We start from the raw sequence: 23359 nt of genomic DNA on the forward strand, positions 1-23359 counted from the left end.
GCGGGCTGTAAATGCCAGCCAACAAGCTGTTTGTTATGTTGGCGCCCTGAAAAAGAATGGCAAGTTTTGTTTGCTGGGTTTTGTGTTTTGTCAAAACAAATGTAATGTTTTGGTCCGCTCACAGTTGTGGAATTTCAAGGACAATGTATTGTTAAATCTCAGTGTCATGGTTAATTACAGGCATTGCTAGACTGTTGAGAGGTTGTGCAAAGACATGTCTCAGATTTTGAAAACATCTATTTTAATGTATTTGCATCAGTTTTTCTCTGGTTATCTTTAGTAAAAGGAGGACATCATGCAGGACTCAATCTAAGAACCCATGGGCTACAGCCTGATGTTGATAGACTGGTAGAAATAAGGCCTCTGGTCCAGCCAAAGGTTGGCGATAACGGCCAAAACTTACTCTGTTGTACATTATCAACAAGCAACAACCTTGAAGTTGAAAAATGAAGCCAATGTGAAATTGCAAAAAGTGCTTTTTTTTAGTGTCCACTTGACCAAGGAGTTTCCATTGGAGTGCATGTCAAAAGGCTCATTTTCACAGCAGAATTCAACATGTTTACAGCCTGGTAAAGCAAACAGTTCTGGTCTCTGTACTCTAATTCTTTATTCCTGACAAATCTGCAGGATTAAGTTTTATTATGACTCAAGTTTTGATTATTTTGAGATTAAGAGTTGTGCGTGATTATGCAGAACCATGGACAAGGCATCACCAGGGGTTCCATAACACCACTTCAGAAACCAGTGGGTGACATCACTGAGACTTAGTCCTCTTTTATGCAGTCTAAAGTCTAAAGTCTGCCATATTTGCTGTCCAACCTAGCACCAACCTCCAATGTTAAGAAATGAGGTCTATGTGGAAGTGCTAAAGACTGCAGTTCCTTGAGTGTCCACTTGAGGTTAGTTGCAAAATCCAACTCCACCATATTAAAACCCATGTTGTAATGCCCATATTTAGCTTTATACCTGTGCTGCATATATAACTGTTAGCTGGAGGTTAAAAGCACATCCCAAGTCCGCCTCTTTGACTTTTTCCAGGGTTGACAAAAGTTAGGTTGAGTCAGCCATATTGGAATTACTTGAAAATGTTGGGGACATTATTGGTCCTCAGAGCTCTGCTTCAGAAACCAATGGGTGACATCACTGAGACTTTTATGCAGTCTATACTTGCCATATTTGGTGTCCAACCAAGGGGCAACCTCCAATGTTAAAAAATGTGTCCTATGCGGAAGTCCTAACAACTGCAGTTCCGTGAGTGTCCACTTGAGGCTGGCTCCAAAAGCCCTGTTGACCTAAGTAAAACCCATGTTGTAATGCCCATATTTAGCTTTATGCCTGTGCTGCATATACAACTGTTAGCTGGAGGCTAAAGGCACAGTCCAAGTCTGCCTCTTTGACCTTTTCCAGGGTTGACAAAAGTTAGGTTGAGTCAGCCATATTGGAATTACTTGGAAATGTTGGGGCCATTATTGGGCCTCAGAGCTCTGCTTCAGAAGCCAATGGGTGACATCACTGACACCATGTCCATGTGTTGCACACTCTACGAGTCCTAATAGCTATTTGATAAGTGAGAATGGAGTTAGTGTTGAGAAATGTAATCTGCACTTTTTTGCAGATATCTGTCAGACATCAATTTTTTTTACATCGTCATCAGATGATGGCATTACAGCGTTTGCATGTCACCTTTTTCATTCTCCAAGTGGACTGTTCCCCTGTGGACAAGCAATGCCCACTGAAACAGAAGTGGACCATACTTTTTGCACAACAAACCAAAAACAGAACACTTCTGAACCCAGAATCTGGTCCCATGTCTACAGATTCTATAACTTAATACAGAATCTGTAAACAGAGATTAAGAATAGCCAGGAGTCCTTTATAAATTTAACTACTCTACAGGGAAGAGAATGAACTCTCATTTTGTCTCCTTTTCATAACACACCATCTTTTACACAGCTTCTTCCTCTTCATGTTCCCTCTTTGACTCTACTCTCTGTGGCTCTGATTCTATTATTAGACCTCCGTACCCCCATTTTCTTAAAGGGGTGTGAAGTGTACACGAGATGAGACATTCAGCATTCTAGTCTTCTTCTTTCTCTCTCTGTCTGCCTGTCCTCTTTTCCTCCTCTCTCTTTCCCTCTCTCTCTCTCTCTCTCTCCCTCTTAGCATCTTATCCCAGCTCCAAAGCTTACATCATGTCTCTAATGTTTGCGAAGGGGATGACAATGACAGTCGTGTTGAGTACAGCCATCATGCAGCCGCAGCACTCTGCTCTGCTGAGAAAGAGAAGCCACAGGGTTGGTCGGGAACAGCAGGGAGAGGAGATATGACAGGAAAGGAGGGGTTGTGCAGGGGTTTGGGAAATGTTTTGCTTACGGGACTGAACACTTAAAGTCTTACTTTCCTTCATGTAGTCAACCCTGAACTCCTAAGACTGCATAAACATTCCTCTCAGAGAACAGTTTTGTACTTAAGTCTGTTCTAATTAGAACATTGTATTCAATAAAACATTATCCTTTTGTTCCACTTTGCTTACGTTTCTTTTCACTTTAGTTCACAGTGCAGCTCTTAACTATGAACTCTGCAATGCATGCAGTATGCACACAATTAGAACATGCTGTCTTGCATAATATTGCACCTTGTACCTTGATACATAGTATGTCATCCCTTCTCAATGGAAAAATTCAAAAAGGGGTAAGATGGAGAAGAGGAGAAGACTTTGAACAGGAGTAAAAACATAAATTGTCATGATTCCCTAACAGTCTAACAACTCAAGGCTCATTGGGAGATTATTCTCACACAACAGAGAATTAAGGACACATTAAGGATAAAAACAAATTGAGGCTTGTTTTTATCATATCTTATTTTATTTTAAATACTTTTTTGATACCTTGATTTTCTATTTTTATTTTTCTTATTGTAATTTTTTGTATCTGATCAAAATCTAAAACATTTTATATTTAGTCTTCAAAGAAATAAAGTCTTAGATGTACAAGAAAAAGTCATAAAGATAAAAGAACAAGCTCCTAAATTTACAAGATTAGTCATGGCCCCAACCCTGGATACTTTTAAATCACGTCTTAAAACTAATTTTACTCCTTGGCTTTTAGTACAGAATGAGAGTATATGCTGGTCTCTGTTTGTCTTTTAATTTACTGTATTTTGAATTTTACTATTATGTATTTCTACTGTTTGTATTTGTTGTGCAGCACCTTGGTTACCTTGTTGTATTTAAAATGTCCTATATATGAATGAAATGGATTGGATTGGATAACATTATGAGGAAAAACAGTCCAAAAAGTTGTGAATTCAGGAGAAGAAAGACACAAATCTACACAGATTTTATCATAATCATACAAATGAATTGTTAAATTCTTAAGAAAGAGGTTATCATTTCAGGCTGTAGTTAACCTTTATGTAAAACAACATTTATGGGGATATCAGAAGGGCAGCCAGCCACCTGCTCTTAAATGAGGAACGTGGATCATCTTGTGAAGTTGCACTTGACAGCTGAGGACAAACAGCAGCTGCCTGTGAGCCTGTCCTTCTTCAGAATTTCTTCTATTCAGAATCCTGTACTCGTGACAATGTGGTGCTGATGTGGTAAACATTTAAGCATCCAGTTATATATGAAACCGATGCTTAAGTACATCTTGAAGAGACGCTCCTCGTCTTACTTTTTAGCTGGCTGGCCTCTCTTCTGATATCCTCCTTTAAAATAACACATGGGCTAGATGTAGACTTAATTCTCATAAATGTACAACTTCATATGTAGAATTTAGAATGTTTTGTCTTCTATACTCTGTGGTAGACTGGAAAGCACACACACTCTGGGTTTGAATCATGCCAGAGCTCCACTGAGAAAATTTTGAGTTGAGGTCTGAAGATCTTGCTCTGGACTCTGGCCGTGATGGGCTCTGTAAGTGAGCCCCAAAAGGCATCTTACTCATGTGACTATTGTTTTCTCTCACAGGTGTCGGACCGCTGCGTCGTGGCTCTGGTGCCCAAACAGACCTCATCGTACAACATTCCCTCCTCAGCCAGCATATCCCGCTCCTCCTTCAGCAGATACGGTGAGTCAATAAACCAGTTGCTCCTTTCATACCCTCGTTTAGACTCTCACATCAATGAAATTGAGTGCAAAATGCCACACGTCATATATATTAGGCAATATTGGATGCATTTGCAGGCTCATTCAACAGTTAATCAAAAGTTAATTCCATGCAAATGAGGTCTTGTTGCTCTTTTTTCGCCTCACAGACACATCAAACGGTGTTTTATTTTGGTGCTTTCACATACGAACAAAGCCAGATCCACTCTCTCTTCAGCGATGGTCAGCTCTGTTTTGGAGCTGCTCTTTTCTAGCTGCAGAGGATTTTTTTGTCCAACCTTTTTCTCTCTCCAACTGAGCGTGCTGCAGTTCGCTTTGCAGCTCGGGTCCAAAACTCTGCTGGATGCTGCAAGAATGCAGAGAAAAGAGAGAGAAAGAGATGAATAGGAGGGGAAAGTGAGAGATAAAGCCATTGTTTTAAAGCCATCATATTATCATAATGAAAAGCATACACACACACACACACATGCATGCAAACACACACACACATGCGTCAGATGTGTTAGTAGTTTGTTCTGCTGGGTGCCAAATTTGGTCCCATTCCAGGCACACACAGCAGCACCAGGCGACTTGTGATTACTAATTATTCTGTGTGAATGATACTTCACACAAACAGAGACAGATAAGTGAGCACGGCCAATTATCAGGATAGGGGATGGGAAGTGAAAGCTGGCTTTAAACACCGAAAGAGAGCTCACAGCAGCCTTCTTTTTCCCAGCAATTAAGAGTCTTTTTTGGGATTGGATACCTGTGGATACTTGACGTCAAAAAGAGCTTCATCTTTAGTGTTTGAACTAAAAACAATGTGGGGTGACATCCTCAAAATAACTGGTAGAATATTATCATTAGATAATGATAGAGTGCTCAGTCACTGCTGTCTTTGGAACACATGATGGAGGGGCAATTAGGGTGAACGAGTATAGCCTAAAACGTAACACAAGGGGTGGACTCCTTGTCTAGTAATCATGTATTTCGATATCAGGGCTTAAATGTGGGAGTTTCATATGTAATCACAGCTAAGTATTCGGCTCACAAAGGGGTATTTTTATCCATCATGAAATTGCAATGAGCCACAGAGAGCCGCTTCTCTCTTGCATCCTCTTTTCTCTTCTTTGTGTATGTGTGTGTGTGTGTGTTTTTGTGTGCGTGTGTGTTCAGGCGTCAGACGTGCATGGCATAGAGAGCGCCCGGTTCTGCTGGCATGTGCCCGTCCCTCATCAATCATGGGCTGGCACAGCAGGCACAGCTGCACCTCGACACCTGCTGATGGATTCATACCAATTTACCGTTCAGCAGTTAGCATCTTGACTCAATTTACACCACAGGCACCGTCTCCGCCTCTCTGTAGCCTTAAAAATCAGCCACAACACAGTCCCACACTGGCAGGATGTGTCCTGGGGGCTGCGGCAAAAGGGCCCGGCTATGTGAGAGCAGAGATGAAGAAGTGCACATGTTCTTTATCAAGTAGAAACACAGATATCGGTGTTAAAAATGTTCCCATAAAAGTTCTGATTTAGCTCTTTACTGAAGAGAAAGCGAAGAAGAAGAAGAAGCTTTGAAATGTGCCTACAGTATAACTTTAAATGTATTCAAATAAATGAGCCTTCTTGAAATATTCAGGGGCTATAAACTACATATATATATGTGTGAAAATATGAGAAGTATAAGTAGAAAATCTGAAAAAAGAGAGCTCATGAAAAGTAGAGAGAGCTGCAGACAAAGTATTTGTTCTTCCTTCTTTTGACGTCTCAGGTTCGGGGTTTGTGAGAGGTGAAGAAATAGCAGAGCAGTAAAAACCCGTGACTGGATTAAGATTGGATTTGCAACTTCAATCCATTCTTGCACAGAGGTTCATAAATTCATCTCAGCCTCACTTGATCCTCCTCTCCTTTTGGCCAGTCTCTAGGCGCAGGTTGGTCTTTATTTGAAAGGTGTAAGTGGCTGCATCGGCAGCAAAAAGCTTTGTTGTTCGCCTCGTCCTTTGAAACCAGGTCAGAGAGATCCTCCTTGAGATCCTCAGATCTTTAAAACCTCCAGAGATCCTTTTTCCAGGAGAAGATGTCAGCTAATTAGAGGGAAACTGAAACCAGCCATCATGGAGACGGAGCTGTGAGCGAGGAGGCAGGAACACAAGAGCGGAGACGACGAGGAGGAGGATGTATGGATGAAGGAGGGTCGTCTCGGTGCTTAACAAATTAAGGATCTTTTGATGCATTGATCAGAGTGTGACAGGGACGTTTTCAGCATGGGGCTGGTACAATGTGGCGAGGGAGAGCCAATTACAAGCGCTTTTAAGAGGAGCCAGCAGCAAGCATGTCTCAGTCAGTCCGTCTGTGAGGCAGGGATTATATAGAGGAGGAGAGGGAGGAGGGAGAGGTGATGAATGAATGTAGAAAATAAAATAAAGACTAGAAAAAAAAATCAGAAAGAGTAACATGGAAGTCTAGAATACGTTTGCAATCTGTAAAATCTTCAGCTCTGCAGGCTGTAGATGTTTCCACTGCAAAAAACTTCCCCAGAGAGTAGGAACTTTTTGGGCATTTGGTGCATTTCTACCACAGAGAACAGGGTCGAGAGCAAGTCCCAGAGGCTTTATTGTACTCCCAAGAAGTCCCTGTTCCAGAGGTTGGACTTACTGAAACTACAACGACTTATTGGAAGGGCCTTTTAGTGCTTAGGACGAACAAATTGAAGCAACAGGAGACTGGAAGAACACAGCACCGGTGTAGCTTAGTGGTTAAAGTGCACACCCCTTATAAATGGTAATGGCTCTGTACTTATAAAGCACTTGCCTAGTCTTCCCGACCACTTAACGCACTTTTACAGTACTTCTGACATTTACCTATTCACGTCACATTTATACTGATGGTAGAGGATGCTATTGTAGGAGTCCATCAGTATTAACTGTATATACGGAGGCTGTAGACCTTGTTGCAGTAGTCGCTGGTTCAACTCTCAGCCACAAATGTCCTCTGCATGTCAGTGCTTTGACCTTCTAGACTATGCTTGAATATTTACAATGATCTAAGGAAGTAGAAGCACCCAGTTTCACCGTTATACACCTGTACGCTAAAGATTTAAAACCAGGAGAGTTCCAGGGATATAATAAGAAAGGTCTAAATGCTGGTTTGCAGGAGTTAATTTGGTCAGAGTAGAGTAATGCAGCTGTCAAAAGTTTCATTGATTAGAAAGTGGCGTGACATTTCAAAAGTCCCCAGACTAATTGTGCAAATCCCTAAAGGCCGTCACACCTTAGTGGAAATGAAGACAGCATCAGGATGAGGCAGGAACCTTTTAGACCTTTCAAAGGTCCTCCTGGAACTAAAAGTCGCTGGTTGTGTTAGTGGAAACCATAGACTGTATCAAATAATGGACGTAGTATCCGTGACCTCACCCATCTGTTTCTGAAGTGCTGTTTTGAGGCACATCATTAGCGGCAGCCATATTGCTGCTGTCGGGCGATTGTGAGGTAAAGAGGCGGGCTTTGAGCCTCCTAGCCAACAGCTACAGTGTTCCCACCTGTCAATCAAGTCAGCTGTGCAGATACAGAAATGAGCTATCCAGACTACACTCGTTTTTTGTACCAGGCTGTAAACATGTTTATTTCTGCTGTAAAGATCAGCTTTTTTGAATTGGTGTGTATGTGGTTTCCTGTACTTCCGGGGCCAGCCTCAAGTGGATCCTCAATGAATTGCAGTTTTTAGCACTTCTGCATTGGACTCCTATTTTTAAACCGGAGGTTGCCGCTTGGTTGAAACAAGCAAATAAGTGGCGAGGTGTTCTTTTCAAACACGCAGTTTCAGGAAAGACACTGCTGATCTCTGAGATACCAGAGAGGACAACCTCCTCTCCTTCTATACAATCATCCACATGCTGCTGTTTTCTTTATGGTTTCATTTACAGCTGAAAGAAGAGATGCAAAGGAGCAATAGAAATGAGTTTAACTATGCATGTGAGAGTACACTGTGTATGTGTGTGTGTGGTTTGTTGTGGGAGTCGTGAGTGTTTGCTGAATAAAGTTCTGCTTGTTTACTCATAATCATTTATTCTCTCTCTTGTATTTTTTCTTTGCTGGACAGATACTTCATTCCGATACACGGGCAGTCCCGACAGCCTGCGTTCACGCGCCCCCATGATCACCCCAGATCTGGAAAGTGGCGTGAAGGTGTGGCACCTGGTGAAGAACCACGAACACGGGGACCAGAAGGAAGGAGATCGAGGGAGCAAGATGGTGTCTGAGATTTATCTGACCAGGCTGCTAGCTACCAAGGTACTTTAAAGTTCTCCTAAAGCTTTCAGCACATCTGAATCTGAACCACACATTTCTAACTGCCTTGTTCTCTTCTTCTCTCAGGGTACACTACAGAAGTTTGTGGACGATCTGTTTGAGACGTTGTTCAGTACGGTTCACAGAGGGAGCACTCTTCCCCTCGCCATCAAATACATGTTTGACTTCCTGGACGAGCAGGCGGACAAACACGGCATTCACGACACAGACGTGCGTCACACGTGGAAAAGCAACTGGTAAGACCTTTTTAAGTGACATCCGATTAGTATCACAAAAAGTAGGTCCTTACACAATGCTTTCCAATGTCACTTGATAGATCTATTTTTGGTCTTGTCAAGCTCAGATAGTAAATTCATTAACCATGAGAGGTCTTTACTCATTCCCTTTGTCTCCGTCTTCCAGCCTTCCGCTGCGTTTCTGGGTGAATGTGATCAAGAACCCGCAGTTTGTGTTTGACATCCATAAGAGCAGCATCACGGACGCCTGTCTGTCTGTCGTCGCTCAGACTTTTATGGATTCTTGCTCCACTTCAGAGCACCGCCTGGGCAAAGACTCCCCATCCAATAAGCTGCTCTATGCGAAAGATATCCCCAATTACAAGAGCTGGGTGGAGAGGTAAGAGCTACACACCATTCTGATCCCTCTGTCACATCTCTTTGTATCCTCTTACAATAAAAAATGAGATCTTTGGGGAAATTGATTCATAATTCTCTTTCTTCTTGCCGACACTTCTCAATTTTACTCTGTGAAATCCTCTTGCAAGTGACTGTTATCAGGCATTCATTGTTGGTGGAAGTGATATTATGCCTCTAAAATTAGACCATAAAAAGAATTTAGGCCTCAGTTGGGCTTTTACATCGACTCAGTGAGTCTCTGAGAGTGATGCAAAGTGTCCCCCCCCCCCTCCCACTCTGTCTGTCTCCTCAGGTACTACGCTGACATCAACCGGCTGCCAGCCATTAGCGACCAGGACATGAATGCTTATTTAGCAGAGCAGGCCAGACTGCACTCCACAGAGTTCAACATGCTCAGCGCTCTCAATGAGATCTACTCTTATGTCAGCAAGTACAGTGAGGAGGTGAGTGATGAGTCCCTGTGCTGCACATTTACAGGCCTAATGCGGCCTGTAATTTGATTTTGATGCATTCTGCAGCTGACATAATGCAGGTTTGTCACATCACTACAACCCTGGAGATAGTCTGCTCGTAGTGTTTGTCATGAAGCCATTAATGACTAACAACAACATTGAGTGCATTGAATTATAGCGCTCAGGCATAAAAGCTCCAGTGAAGAACTTTCTGTTTTGAGCAATTTGGCGCCCCCTGTGGACAAAGTGATACGTGGCATCTCTTTGCTGATCTTGACCTGATAGTTTATTCTAAGAAATGTTGTCATCCTGCTTTCTTTTACCAGCCAAACATATTCTTCACTGTAAATAAAATAGAATAAAATAAAAATGAAATAAAATAAAATAAATATAAATAAAATAAAGTGAAATGAAATGAAATAAAACAAAATAGAATAAAATAAATTAAAAATGAAATAAAATAAAATAAAATAAAATAAAATAAAATAAAATAAAATAAAATAGGCTTTTTCTTCAGCCTGATCTGAGCTGTCTGGTCTCACACCAAAAATACTATATAGAAATCATCAGTCATTTTTAGGGCTTTCTGTCTTTTTTACTTGATAGGACAACTGAGAGCAGGAAATGTGGGAAGGGAGAGAAAGAGAGAGGGATGACATGCACTAAACTGATCCTGTGCCAGTGCAATGAGGATTGTAGCCTTGGTACATCATCTGCCCGCTTTACCAACTTAGCTAAACCAGCAGCCCAAACTTTGAGTTGTTTTAAATCCAATGCCACCGACTTCTTTCCAAGTACACTTATAGTTTCAGGGATACAACCATTTTGTTGAACAGTACATGCAGTTGCTTATCACAAGGTCATTTATTCATAATTTTACAAACAGCAAGAGTAGAGTACAGGTGCCTCTTTTAGGACATCTCCACATAAAATGACAATGGAGAGTTAAGCAAATTTTTATTTTATTGAGAAGAAACTGGCCTCTAGATTTGGTAGGAACACCTTCAGTATCATCTCCATCCTCCACCTGCTCCACTCTGAGCTTCACTTCTCTGCTCTGCTATCCCTTTGTCTCTCTTTCAGTTCTAATAACTCCTGTTGCAGTTGTAGAATAAACTCCTACAAATAGGTTTCATTGAATTCATAGTGAGACACCGCAGTTCTTCCTCTGGCAGAGTTGAACTTTGACCTTGTTAAATGTGTCAGTGCAGTGTAATTCATATCCAGATAAAACCCTCCCCCTTCTTCTGAGCTCCTCCGCTCACAGATTTCACCTGGAGGGCAGTCCCGGGTGCCGATCGTGTATAATAAGCTGCCGCCTCACTGAATCAGCCGCTAATTATCGGCAGATTGTGAGTGCAAATTGAACCCACAAAAAAAAAGAGGTGTGCTGCAAATTTGCCGCACACTTCAACACACGTGTATCTCACCCTCCGTGCTCCCAGACGGTTCATGAGTGTCAAAGGTTAGTGAGGTCAGCTCAGAGTCTTCAGTAGACTTCCTCAAAGCCCAGAGGCCTGGTGAGGCCCGAGCTTAACAAGACACTGCGTCTGATCCGTGAAGTAGAAAGTGAATATCTACAAGCTCTCAGCATGCTGTGCTGTCCTTTCGCCTGTGTTCAGTTAGAGTGGGCTATCTGTTATATATGGCAACACACACACACATGCACACACACACTGTCAGATCATAGGAAGCGTAAGAAAGGAGGGAGGAAGATAGGGAAGGGGGACGCATTTATGGAGACATTCTGCTTCTAATGTCAGCTCCTCCTCTGGGAAGCATTAGCCTGACCTTTATGTTGCACCACACCATCTCTCCCTCTTTTTCTCTCACTCTCATTTCCTTTACATTCCTCCTCTTTTCCCCCATTATCCAGTCAGCTTCTCCCTTTGCCTCCCCATGAATCTCACACACTCACTTTTGCTGCCTCTGCAGTTGTAGCCGTCTGATGCACGCATGCAAAACATGCTAATTTCTCCACGCATGCACTCTTCACATGCACCCCATCACTCGTGCAATATCCACTGTCTCCCAGAGCGTAGTGCGTAAAAAGCATCATTCCTCATTCTTACTCAGCCTCTCTCAAAGAGTTGGTGTCAGGCTAAGCGGGCCAGAGCTGCAGCCTACTTAAATGGATTTGGGAGATGGCAGTGGGAGCTGCACCTGCATATAGTGCTGCAGATTAATAATAGATTGCTATCGGGCCACGATGAAGAGGAGGAAGCGCTCTGCCTGTAGCTGCCAGGCTTTAAGAGCACTCAAGTAGATGAGTGGAAGATGGTAGGTGGGCAGACAGATCGTGTGTTCTGCAACAGGACAGGGAGCAAACAAAGGTTTGCCATGCTATGCAAAAAGAGAAGAAGAAGAAGATGAAGAAGAAGATTGCTGGCATGTTTTCAACCTTCACCACATGAGAGCTCCTGTTCCACTCAAACAAAGGCCCTGAAACTTCAAGTAAACCTCTGACTGATATTATACTCATGTCCCTTGTAACACTACACACTTTATCGCACTGAATGTTCTTTATTATTTACCCTTATTTTCTTTCTTTCATTCAGTTTTTTTCAACCAGGATGTCATTGAAGATTATTTTCTTCTATAATGAACCTGGCCAAGATAGCAAACCAATACAAAGTTATAACCCTGACAAAATAGAGCAAATAAAAACAAGCAAGGTGCAGTTAGAAGGAAAAAAATGGGGATGTTGAAAAAAAGTTCAGATATAAATGTAGGACATCTCCTCTAATCGACTCTTTGTGGGAAGAAATGGATAACACAATTTCCAAGAGGGGTAAACTTACATAATCCAAGACGTCCCTGAACATGGTTTTGGGTGAGACTTTCCCCCTCAGAATCATTCATAATTTATCTCCTACCACAGAATATTTTAAATTACACATTGCATAAGAGTGGTCAATTAATCATTCTGTTTGAAATATTAATTATTCAGTCATACACTGCGTTCCAGCCCAGTGTAATATGAATTCAAACGGATCTGCAGTGGTAAGCAGATACACAGACCCAAACCAGCAGCAGCAGCGTGTTAGAATGAGGCTGCAGTGTTCGGGTATAGAGATCCATATCAAAGGTGATAAAGACGTGGCCCGTATTGTAATATATTTCCCTACTTTATATCCATATTAAAGGGCTTTGCCATGTGTGTTGGTGTCGCTCTGACAGAGATTCGTTCTGACAAGGCAGACACTAGATGAGAGAGCGGAGAGGGGAGCCTGTCTGAATCCCTTTGAACCCGTCTTGACAAATGCCAAACTTACAAGAAATGGGCTCCGAAGATAAAAAGGGAAGGGCTAATACACAAATATTCTTGGGTGTTGTCACAGACAAAGGCAGTGATGTAACTCTTCTTTCATGTGACGTCCATATAGAAACAGAGCGGTGCAGGCTCCTCTCTGGAGATGTTCTGATAACACTTTTTTCAATCCCCTATTCAGTTTCCTATACCAAGAATTCCCTGTTGTCTGATAATGATGCTATTAAAAGACAATTGTTCATTTTACTGACTTTTAATGGTGAAGGGACTTTTACATATCACACACTCACACGTTCACACCACATTCATACACTTATGGCAAAGGAAGTGAAGGGGATCATCAGTATTAACTAATCCCATTCATACACATTCACTCATTCACCATGTCACCAGGAGCAATTTAGGATTTAGTCACATGCCCAAGGACACTTGGGAATCGAACCGCGAACCTTTAAATTGAGAGACGACCGGCTCTACCACTGAGCCACAGCCGCCCCACTTTAGGCTACACTACTAACTCCATACTGCTGCCTGATCATCGCTATTTCTGTACCATGGCCTGCCTCTGTACACTGAAAAGTACTAACCCACAAAAGCAGAGCATCTAATAAATACCTGATCTAATGAGAGCAGCAGCTCGCCAAGCAGCAGCTCAGCTAGCAGCCTCTCCCGACAGCCTGTGTCAAAGACAGAGCGTCAAAGTAACTCTGACTGTTATCATAACATAGCTTTATTATGTGATTTAGCTGACTTACCTTTGACCTTGAAGCACAACAGCTTTAATGTGTTTAGTGAAAACAGTGGCACAGATATTTTGCTAGCTCTGACTTATGTTTCGACCTCAATAAACTAAAGCCATAACATGTACCCCTGTTATTTTGGCCTCTCATTAAACCTCCAAAAACTACAACATGTCCAGAACTCAGCTCCCTGGTTACTCACCCACTCCAGCTCCAGAGCTCACATCACACCCATCCTTCAGCGCCTCCACTGGCTTCCATACAGCAGTGAATCCACTTCAAGATCCAGCTCATCACCCACAAAGCCCTCAATAACCTCGCCCCCTCATATCTGACTGACCTCTTCAAACGCCACTCCCCATCTTACTGCCTCAGATCATCAGATGCCAACCTCCTGTCCACCTTGGGGGACAGAGGCTTAGACCCACAGCCCAACATCTGCAACTCTGACTCACTTCACTCATTTAAAAATCAACTCAAAACCTACCTCTTCAAAAAGCCTAAATCATGTGACCTCTAAACCCTCTCTACCTCTGATCTGTCCTTCTGTATCTAGGACCTTTATTTGTTTTGCACACCATGTACAGCGTCTTTGAGTATTTAGAAAATAACTATATGAGTCTTATCAATTATTACTATCTAAAGAAGAAACCAGTTAATAAGGGTGCTGATAAATTATGGTATAGGATCTGTTTATTACCTGCCGTATGTCATTGACTCTTAACCTGTTCAAGGTCAAATCAAAGGGATTGTTGAACCTGGTGTTAATGCAATTCTCCTCTGTTCCTTAGTGTAAAATTGAATCTCTGTTAAAGTAATTGCACACACCTGTGTTACAAAATCATGAGTTTTTTGTTTTTGTTGCTGGTGTGTGACCACATTTTTGATCCTCTGTCCAGATCACAGCGGCGCTGGAGCAGGACGAACAGGCGAGGAAGCAGAGGTTAGCCTACAAGGTGGATCAGCTCATCTCTGCCATGTCCTTCGAGAGCTGAGAGTGAGAGAAAGGGACCACAATCTCTACAGGACCTCCCAAAAAAAAGGTCCGGCATTAATTACCTCTCATCGTGGGAGCCAGCTTGAACCATGAGCCAGATTTGGGACCTCTCTGTATCCACAGCCAGACAGACTTCAATTGCTATAGTTTATATTTCTCCCACCCCCTCATGATGGCACCAGCTCAGAGCCCATGGACTAATAATACACCGGGCCCTGCAGCTGGAGCTGATAATGGCATGAGGGAGGAACATCAGCAGAGAAGGCATCAACATGGCTTGTATTTATTTATTTTTTGTTTCTTTTCCTCAAAGGATATTTTCTCTCAGTTTGACAGGAAATTGTATGTTGTGTGTGGGTGTGTGTGTGTGTGTGTGTGTGTCTGTGTGTGTGTGTGCATGAGTGAGTGTGCGCTTGTGTTGTGCAGCAGAGGACTCCTGAGCAAATTGAGAAACAGATTTTATTCTCTACTCACTTCTGAGTGTGAAACGGACACAAGTCAAGAAACAGAAGAAAAGATTCCAAGCTGGACAGCTGAGTTGGCATTCAGATTTTTATTTTTGTACTTGTACATTTGAATATTATCAGTTGCAGTTGAAATATACCACACGGGACCCCCATACTTGTTGTATAAAGACATAAAGAGTGTAAAATTACATCAGGAGTGATGTGGTGGTATCACTGGCCATGGTCCACGTCTTCTCTCACTCCATCCCTCCTCAGACTGATGCTTCACACGACGCGGACGAAACCTCTGCTCCTTTATTCAATATAAAGTGTACAGGAAACATGAAACTATGTGCTCATCATCTGAGAGCGAACAGACCTCCAGTCATGGTGGTCAGAGATCAGCCAGCATGCTTGCACCTAAACAGAGGATGACAGAGATGAAGTGTGGTGTCTAAGGCTTTTTCCAGCAGTTAGGTCATCTATGTATGTACCGTTGCCAATCAGTGTATGTGAATGTACAAATGTTTTTTTTATTTCTTTGTTTGTCTATTTGAGTTTTGCAAACAGAAAGGAGCTCAGTTGAACTGAGCTTCACAGATGTTCGCAGTAGCTCGTCGAGTGAACAACTCCATTTGTCCGTCCTGGCCCCAGACCGTCCAACTGCTTCCTGACATTATTTACCCTCAGTGTGGCGGCTAGCGCTGCTGCTCAGCACAGAATATGATGCTAGCAGTTAGCAGAGACCAGACAAGAGTGACTGAGCACATTCACACAGCAGCCATTTTCCTCTGACCTCACGCTCAGGGTGGGAAGCTAAATTGCAAATTATTTAAGGAAATGATCATAAACGTATTAACTTCCTGGTTGATTAGCAATTGAAAAACAATGCACACAAAAAAAGACAGAACTTTTCTCTTTAAATGTTTTTCAAATATATTTGGTAACCTATTTGCTACCACCAGACAGCAGCCAACAATACTTTCTAGCTGCCTTTGTAGCTTCCATCAGCTACAAAGTGGCTAAAAGCTAACATTCAATCCTCCAACAGTACACAATGTGAGTATTCATTGACAATTTTGAAAACTCACTTTTGACTGCCAGACAACAGCTAGCATTATCATTTAGCTAGTTTCTAGCTAACATGCCCATTAGCAGCCACAATCTAGCTAACATAACTTGGCTGCTAAGTGGCTCAATGCTGAAATTTAATTATCTGGCATTACATGATATGAGTATTAATTTGCTCTCCAGTTAACTTACCATTGGCTACAAAGTTGCTGGACAAAATTTTGGAAACTCATTTTCGATTGCCAGAAAACAACTAGCTTAATCATGTAGCTAGTGTCTAGCTAATATACCCTTTAGCTAATCAGTATTTATGTCCATTAGTTACCAAAGGTGCATTTCGACCAAGAGTTCCGGGGTCTTTTAGCCCCCCAGAACTACTTTACCCTGAACTAAAAGGACTACTGTTACAAGCTGCTAAATCAAGGGAATCACAGAGTCTTCTTTTTTTAAAAGTACACACACACACGTACAAAAAAGATTGGACAAATTGAGAAAGAGAAATCAAGTGAATCCACCGATGTGTGTGATGTTATTGTGGACGCAAGGTGGAATAAAAACACTGCCGGTAAGCTACCAATCAGACACGTTCAGCATTGCAGGTCCTGCCCCCCAAAAGCCCCAGGACCTTTGAAAAGTACTACCCCCCAGGCAGGGGCTTTTAAGGGAGGGAATTATCTACCCCTGAACTAAATTTAGACCCTGGGTCCACCGGTCGAAACGCACAGCATTGAAAAGCACCTCAAGTGTCTGAATGCTAACCTGCTATGATCCAATTCAGTTCCATTCTAGCTAACATATGTCTGCTATGTGGCTCAATGCTAACATTCATCTACTTCCATGCCAGTATAAATGTAGTTAGGAGGTGCCTGAATGCTTCTTATAGGATAGTGACGGCTTAAAATTCTAGCTTGTAACATTTTAGCTGACAGCGGCTAGATGCTAACATTTGCTGTGTTGCTTCCCATTCTAAATATGACGTCAGAAGGAAATTGCTGCCAAGTAAACACGATAAAGAACTTTCAGTAGGCTTTAACACTTCACACTATAACCACTGTGTTGCTCTTTGGGAACAACTGTATGCTTACCTTACATGCATGCTATCACATGTTAAAAGTGCTCTAAGAGTCCATCTTTGGTTTGTATCAAGTGCCAATGAGTCATGCCGGTTCTAGTTGGCCATTTGGCCACCCAGGTTCTCACACAGTAAACAAGAAGTCTCGCTGCGTGGGTCTAGTTTGACCAAGTGCCAAAAGATACTGTGGTTTCAAATCGTTCACTCAATGTGTCAAAAAACGGTTTATGCTTTACAGAAGGTGCAGAGCTCTCATTTTTGGGGCGCAGAGATGGTTGAAGCTGAGGCTTACATAACTGGAATGGAGAGTTTTAAAACTCTAGAAAGGTACGAAACATTAGCAGGAGAGTAGAGATCATTAATACATTAATAAGTCTGTTTATTGTTGTGTTCGTCTCCTGAGTCAAACCAAAACGTCACGAGCTAAAAGGCTGATGTAACCTGCCAACCTTCTAGCTAGATGACCACAAACTGTAGATTGCGTGCGTCCTCTGGATAGGTGGTTTCATTTTCTTCCGAGATACGTTTGCTTGTTGTTTACATCAAGTACTTGAAAATAGGTAGTATTAAAGGTTTGCACAGTATACAGCAATTGTGTTTCTTTGAGAGCATGACAAACACCAGTAGGAAGTGAAAGGTGCTTCTTTTTTCTCTGTGGCCTTAGATACCCACCTGCTTAGTGTTCCTGATCTTATTAGTCCTCGACTCGGGCACAGTCCTTCCCATGCTCCGGACCCCAGCGTTTTTTCACTGATACCTGGCTACAGCGCTCTGCTGAAAACTGTCTTAGAGAGATAAAGCAAAAGGAAAGGTGAGGAGGGTATGGCCGAGCTCAGGCAGACATCTCCTCTTATAGCGCTCGACTCGCCTGAGCTGTTTGAAGAGAAGTGTCGAGAAATGAGGAGAGAGGGAGAGGTAGAGAGAGAGAGAGAGAGAGAGAGAGAGAACCCCTTTAGCTCTAGTTTCCTGCTCAGGCTTTGAAGCTGCTCTTTGATCTGAGTCAGTTGTGTTCACAGTGTGATCAGGAGATGGAAAGAAAAAAACATCAAACTAACAGGCAAGGAGACGAGTAGGATGAGGTGATGATAGACACGCTGTTGCTGTGTCCAACCAGTGGTGGCAGAAGTGGGAAAGAAGAGTTGATTTTATTCCCTTCTCTGAAAAAGCCCCGTCTTTCTCTCCAGCCCCATAATAAACATATTTAGGTACACATAAACAGAACATACACAGAACTTAAAGCTTCCTCCTTGTGATTAAGGTGTCTTCCCAATTTCAGCGAATAGAAATGTATCCTCCTCATACCTCACATTGCTTGTACGGAGTAATGCTTTTTATCATTTTAACAGGACCTAAATGCCTTTTTCCTCTTTGCAAGGGATGAAACGTGTGTTTATTAGAGTCTTTCCAACTCCTGGATGAGCTCCCCTGTATTCAGAAATGTGACAACATAATCAAAGGCACACAAATTGGTTGGAGAATGGCTTTGATTTTTTCTCTCAGAGATCATTTCTAACAGGATGTTTCCTTTTGTCTTGTGTGAGATTTTTTGCATGCATTTTAATTCACGCTTTCGTTCTGCCTGGTATTCCGTATTGATCCACTCCATCAGTAGTCTGGCTGCAATTCTTTCCCAAAAGCCCATTTGTACACGTCTTAAATCACAGCTGAATGCACCTTTATTTCTGAAAGAGATTTTTTTTGTTCCTAGATAGAGGTTGTTTCCATGCCGTACACTCACTTCTGGGAACATTTAAATTCTGTCTGAGCTGAGAATGAGAAAAGTTTGTTTACTCTTTCTGTGGTGCAGAATCCCATTTGACTGCCAGGTCTGTGAAATATGGATTGATGCTCATAATAACAACCTCATTTCAGCTGGAGCTGACTGCTAATTGAAGATGCTTTGTGCACTTTTTTTTGCTGTCAGTGTAAGAGAGATGGTGCCGTGGTTCTGAGTAGCGCGTGTCATTCCTTTCTATAAAAGCATTTAATCAGATTTTTGTTTGCTTTATGGCATCAAACAGGGGAACTGAATCAATATATTACTCTCAAGTCAAAATATCACCAAGTATAAAATGAGTATCCTTCCATTTTAACCACATTGTAAACAAACCCTTTGTAGACACTGGAGTTCTGTAAAATAGTACTTACTGGCAATGATGATGATGACGACGATGATGATAATAATAATGGCTGTCTGTTCTTCTTGTTTTATAAAAGTGTTGTGAAAATTGTAAGAAACTTAAAGTATTTAAAAAAGGTTGTTCTCTTGTTTTTTTATTTGCTTTGGTTTTGTTATGATAATATATTATTGTGTACCTATTGTAAATATGAAGCACACCTATTTTGCAAGCCAAGGATTCACTTTGTACTGTTGTTATATATAAATAAACTTTGCTGGTTAAAAATTGCATAGAACTGAAATCTGGATTCATGTCTTTATTCAGTCACACCGGAATATTGGAACATTTTGAGGTTGAAAACAAATTCCCCCTTTGACCTACAGGGACGCAACTTTTTGAGGGATGCAAATAAACAGAAAATGCTTTCAGGCATTTAGTAAGCTACATTTGACAACTTAAAATTGAAATATGTTTTTGTGTTTATGTGGTGGCTTTGCTATGGGTTTCGGCCGCCTTCCTTAGTTCAGAGGAGACTGGCGGTCCTGACGCGTTCCAATAAAAACAATCAGTCTGGCTTGGATCGAACAGAAGATTTATTACTGTCCATTGTGCAGTTTCTACAACAAAAACATGAGCACAATTAGGCTCATATCTGTAGTTAAATAACGAAAAAAAGAGAGCGGTCCAAAAACAATACAGCTCTCACCTGTCTCATCAGCAACACCTGTCCCTTGCTCCCTTATATCTCATTTCCGGGGAGGAGGATCTCATAATATAAACATTTCTATTTTTACTTATTTTATTTTACTTATTGAAACTTCTTCTTGATTGTACTTATGTCTGGTTTGCTGTAAACAACTGAATTTACTCCCCGGGGGATCAAAAAAGTAATATCTTATCTTATCTTACACAGTTGAAATAAAACATAAAGAGCCATTAATCATTCCATGGTCCATAATGCAGTATTATTAATAATAACAATAATAAAAAGAAATATGCAGAAATGTCTCTAATAGTATATAAACCTTAAAACTTTCAGAAATGCTGACACAACCAAAACCAAACCATAATCTCACCATGTCAACCTGTCGCTACAGAATGATATTTGCTTACTGTCTGTAATAATAACTATTTACACCATGTGTGACATTTATATATACCTTAAATTTCTATTCTTATCTTTGTGTATATGTTTACTTATTTTAACCTATTCTCGATTTGTGCTCATGTCTGTAAGTAAATTCCCCTGTGGGGATCAATAAAGTATTATCCTATCTTATCTTATCTGATCTTACATATCACAACAGGTACAAGGAAGAAAGAAGAGAATATCCATACTTAATTACTGAAAATGACATAACATCAGGCTATTTCTCTAAAAAGATGTCATGCAAATTACACAATAATCAATCCAATGATTTAAGTGCAACAGGGTTATCTAAATTAGAGTATTTCTGCAGATCTTCTGTTCACACTCCGACCAGTAGGTGGCAGTAAAGCACATATAGGGCGAACTGTAACCCATTAAAACTCGAAGATGAAGAAGTTTGTTTGGATTGTTAAATTAGTATCACACTCTGAATGGTTTGCATTATAAAAGTATGAAGGGGTTTCTATCATCAGTTCTTGTTGCAGTAAACACAATAATGTGTAGTTCAGTTTGACAGTGTTTCCTCAAAAAGGAAGAAAACGTCAAGAAACGTCTGAAGCTGGAAGAAGCGTCTTTCTTCAATGACTTTGAGGTGGATTTATGGACTTTAACAGCAACGGACATGAGAGAATAACATATCATCAGATGTGTAAGTCCTCCTTAACACACAAGTATGTTTATTATATCTGTATTTTACTATTCAACTGATGTATAGTCCTTCAAAATGAGTGCTGGCTCTAACTAGTTTTCGGTTAAGTGTATTGGGTTGCCAGGTCTGCTGTTTTCCCCCTTAATGAGGCTACAGGTGTGTGCCTGGTCAGGTGATTTTATTACCAATGTTTAATATAACAGTGGATTTGTGGTACAAGTCCACATCTTAAAAAAATGACTTCTTCTAACACAAAGATGTAACCAAGGTGACAAACAGATGAGGAGATACACATGGAATATGTCACACACAAGCAAATACACACACACACACACACACACACACACACAGACATACTGTATGTAGCCTGACTTGCAAACAATGTGCAACCGCCGACGCCCGCCCACCCTGCATCTCTCATCTAAACTTTCCAAACAGAAGTAGAAGCAAAGGCATCCTCAGCATGTAGGTGATAGTCAAATAAGGTACAAAAAAATCAAAATGTTATAGTTAAAAAATAGTATGTTTACACTTTTTAGTGTACATTTAAAAACAGTTGAGTGTTACAGCTGAAAGAAATTAATTAAAAGCATGTTGTTTATTCATGTTGTCCTGCAGAGAGAAAGAGGACAGAGAAAGACAAAGAATCAAAGGTTTTTTTTTACATGCTAGACTATATCACCAATGTTATAATTTATCTGAACATTTATGTGTTGTTTTATAAATATTTGACAATGTTATATAATATTATTGTACTTTAAAAGTAATATGTGGTGTGGCAGAGGTTTTATTTTGGCTCTATACCTTTTAGGCTAGTTGGACCAGGCTGCTTTTGTCAAACAGGCCTGGCAACCCACCTACTTTGTCCTATTCAACAGAGGTGCCCAAAGTGTGGGCCCCTGGGGGGTCGCGTGACACAAATGGGGGGTCGTGAGATGTCTTCCAGAAGGTTTTTTAAAAAAAAGTTATTTAGAAATAGTACATTTTACCCATTAAAGTTAAAAATATCAACAAAAATAGTAGCTAACTTTGAAATAAAACCTTGAAAATAGAAAATGTAATGAGTTTTCTGCCTTTCTTTTTGCCAGATGACTCCTAAGTTTAGGGTCAGTGAACAGTTAATTATCAAAAGCATCAGTAGCAGTAGGTTAATTCATAATGGCACAGGAAACACAGCCACATGCTCATATAGGTAGGCTAATTTTCTGCACACCAGCTAAATGAAGCCACATTAAATCACTTTGAGGGACAGTGGGGTCCCAAGTCTTTGGCACCTATATTTTGGGGGTTGCAGCCTAAAAAGTTTGGGAACCCCTGGCTGCTATACAACTCCCTTCCCGCCTCTGCTTTCTCCGAGGGTTTCAGGGAGACTCAGGCCACCTCTCTCTCACCTTTTGCAGCCTTGGCTTCAGACAGATCTAGTGTCTCCCTCTCCCATCCTGGATAGCCGCTAACAGAATAACCTCCTCGCTGTAACATGCTGAATTGTGGTCGTTTATCTTCATGCATGTCTGTTAGCTTAGACTGGGCTCGGCATGTGTGCCACCAATCACATTAGACTGCTAATGGAGGAGCGGGTCAGTGTGTTTGTCTGGGATGAAATGGCCCTGAGGTCAGTTTCCCCGCAGAGGACGACTGCGGATGACCACTGAGGCACCAGCACATACATTTATTTCACTGTCCACATTTTAGGATGCACGTTTATCGTAGAAGGGAGTGGAAAAAAGGAGATGAGTGGGCGGAGGGAGGAATAGGAATGAGGTTGAGGTGCCCTTCTTGAGTAAAGTCCTTGAGCTACACACACTGCATTTCTACCTGTTTTATAAAATATGGACTCGGCCTCCATAACTTCACTTCAAGTTTTGAAATGTCAAGTTTAGCATTTCGTAGGAGTAAGTGACCATGTGATGAGAGAGAGGAGGGGGGACTGCAACAAGTTATCAAATCTTTACAGTCTTTACTTGTGGCTAACTTCTTAGCTGAGTTTTGTATGAATATATATAAAGACACTGATAACACAAACATGGTTGAGATATCAGGTCATGTGACTCATTTAACTGAGTTTACAGCTAGCAGACGTGACTGAAACACTTAATTATGCATACATTTAAACTTTAACAACAAACATTTTACACAGTTATATTGAAAAAGACTGCACGGTGGTGCAGTGGGTAGCGCTGTTGCCTCACAGCTAGAAGGTTCCTGGTTCAAATCCCCGGCCGGGCAGGTGCCTTTCTGTGTGGAGTTTGCATGTTCTCCCTGTGCATGCGTGGGTTCTCTCCGGGTTCTCCGGCTTCCTCCCACAATCCAAAAACATGCTCAGGTTGATTGATCACTCTGAATTGCCCGTAGGTGTGAGT

At 41.4% G+C, this 23359-nt stretch overlaps 2 protein-coding genes across 3 annotated transcripts in view; both read left to right on the plus strand.

Annotated features, from left to right (window-relative positions):
• plxna2 (plexin A2) overlaps window positions 1-19337 on the plus strand; it is a 273461-nt gene extending 254124 nt beyond the window's left edge. Inside the window, exons 27-32 of the mRNA XM_034696628.1 lie at window positions 3971-4070; window positions 8188-8378; window positions 8463-8632; window positions 8799-9011; window positions 9324-9474; window positions 14394-19337. Coding sequence (XP_034552519.1) covers window positions 3971-4070; window positions 8188-8378; window positions 8463-8632; window positions 8799-9011; window positions 9324-9474; window positions 14394-14489 — 921 coding nt within the window. The 3' untranslated portion in view covers window positions 14490-19337. The remainder of the gene's footprint in view (window positions 1-3970; window positions 4071-8187; window positions 8379-8462; window positions 8633-8798; window positions 9012-9323; window positions 9475-14393) is intronic.
• A 1365-nt stretch (window positions 19338-20702) lies between these two features.
• si:dkey-261h17.1 overlaps window positions 20703-23359 on the plus strand; it is a 61100-nt gene continuing 58443 nt past the window's right edge. Inside the window, exon 1 of one of the 2 annotated variants that reach the window (XM_034696793.1) lies at window positions 20703-20999. The gene's annotated coding sequence lies outside the window, so the exon portion shown is untranslated. The remainder of the gene's footprint in view (window positions 21000-23359) is intronic. The other variant, XM_034696795.1, reaches the window with a different exon arrangement.

This window comes from Notolabrus celidotus, chromosome 11 (genome assembly GCF_009762535.1).
Source record: "Notolabrus celidotus isolate fNotCel1 chromosome 11, fNotCel1.pri, whole genome shotgun sequence".
Classification (NCBI taxonomy): domain Eukaryota; kingdom Metazoa; phylum Chordata; class Actinopteri; order Labriformes; family Labridae; genus Notolabrus; species Notolabrus celidotus.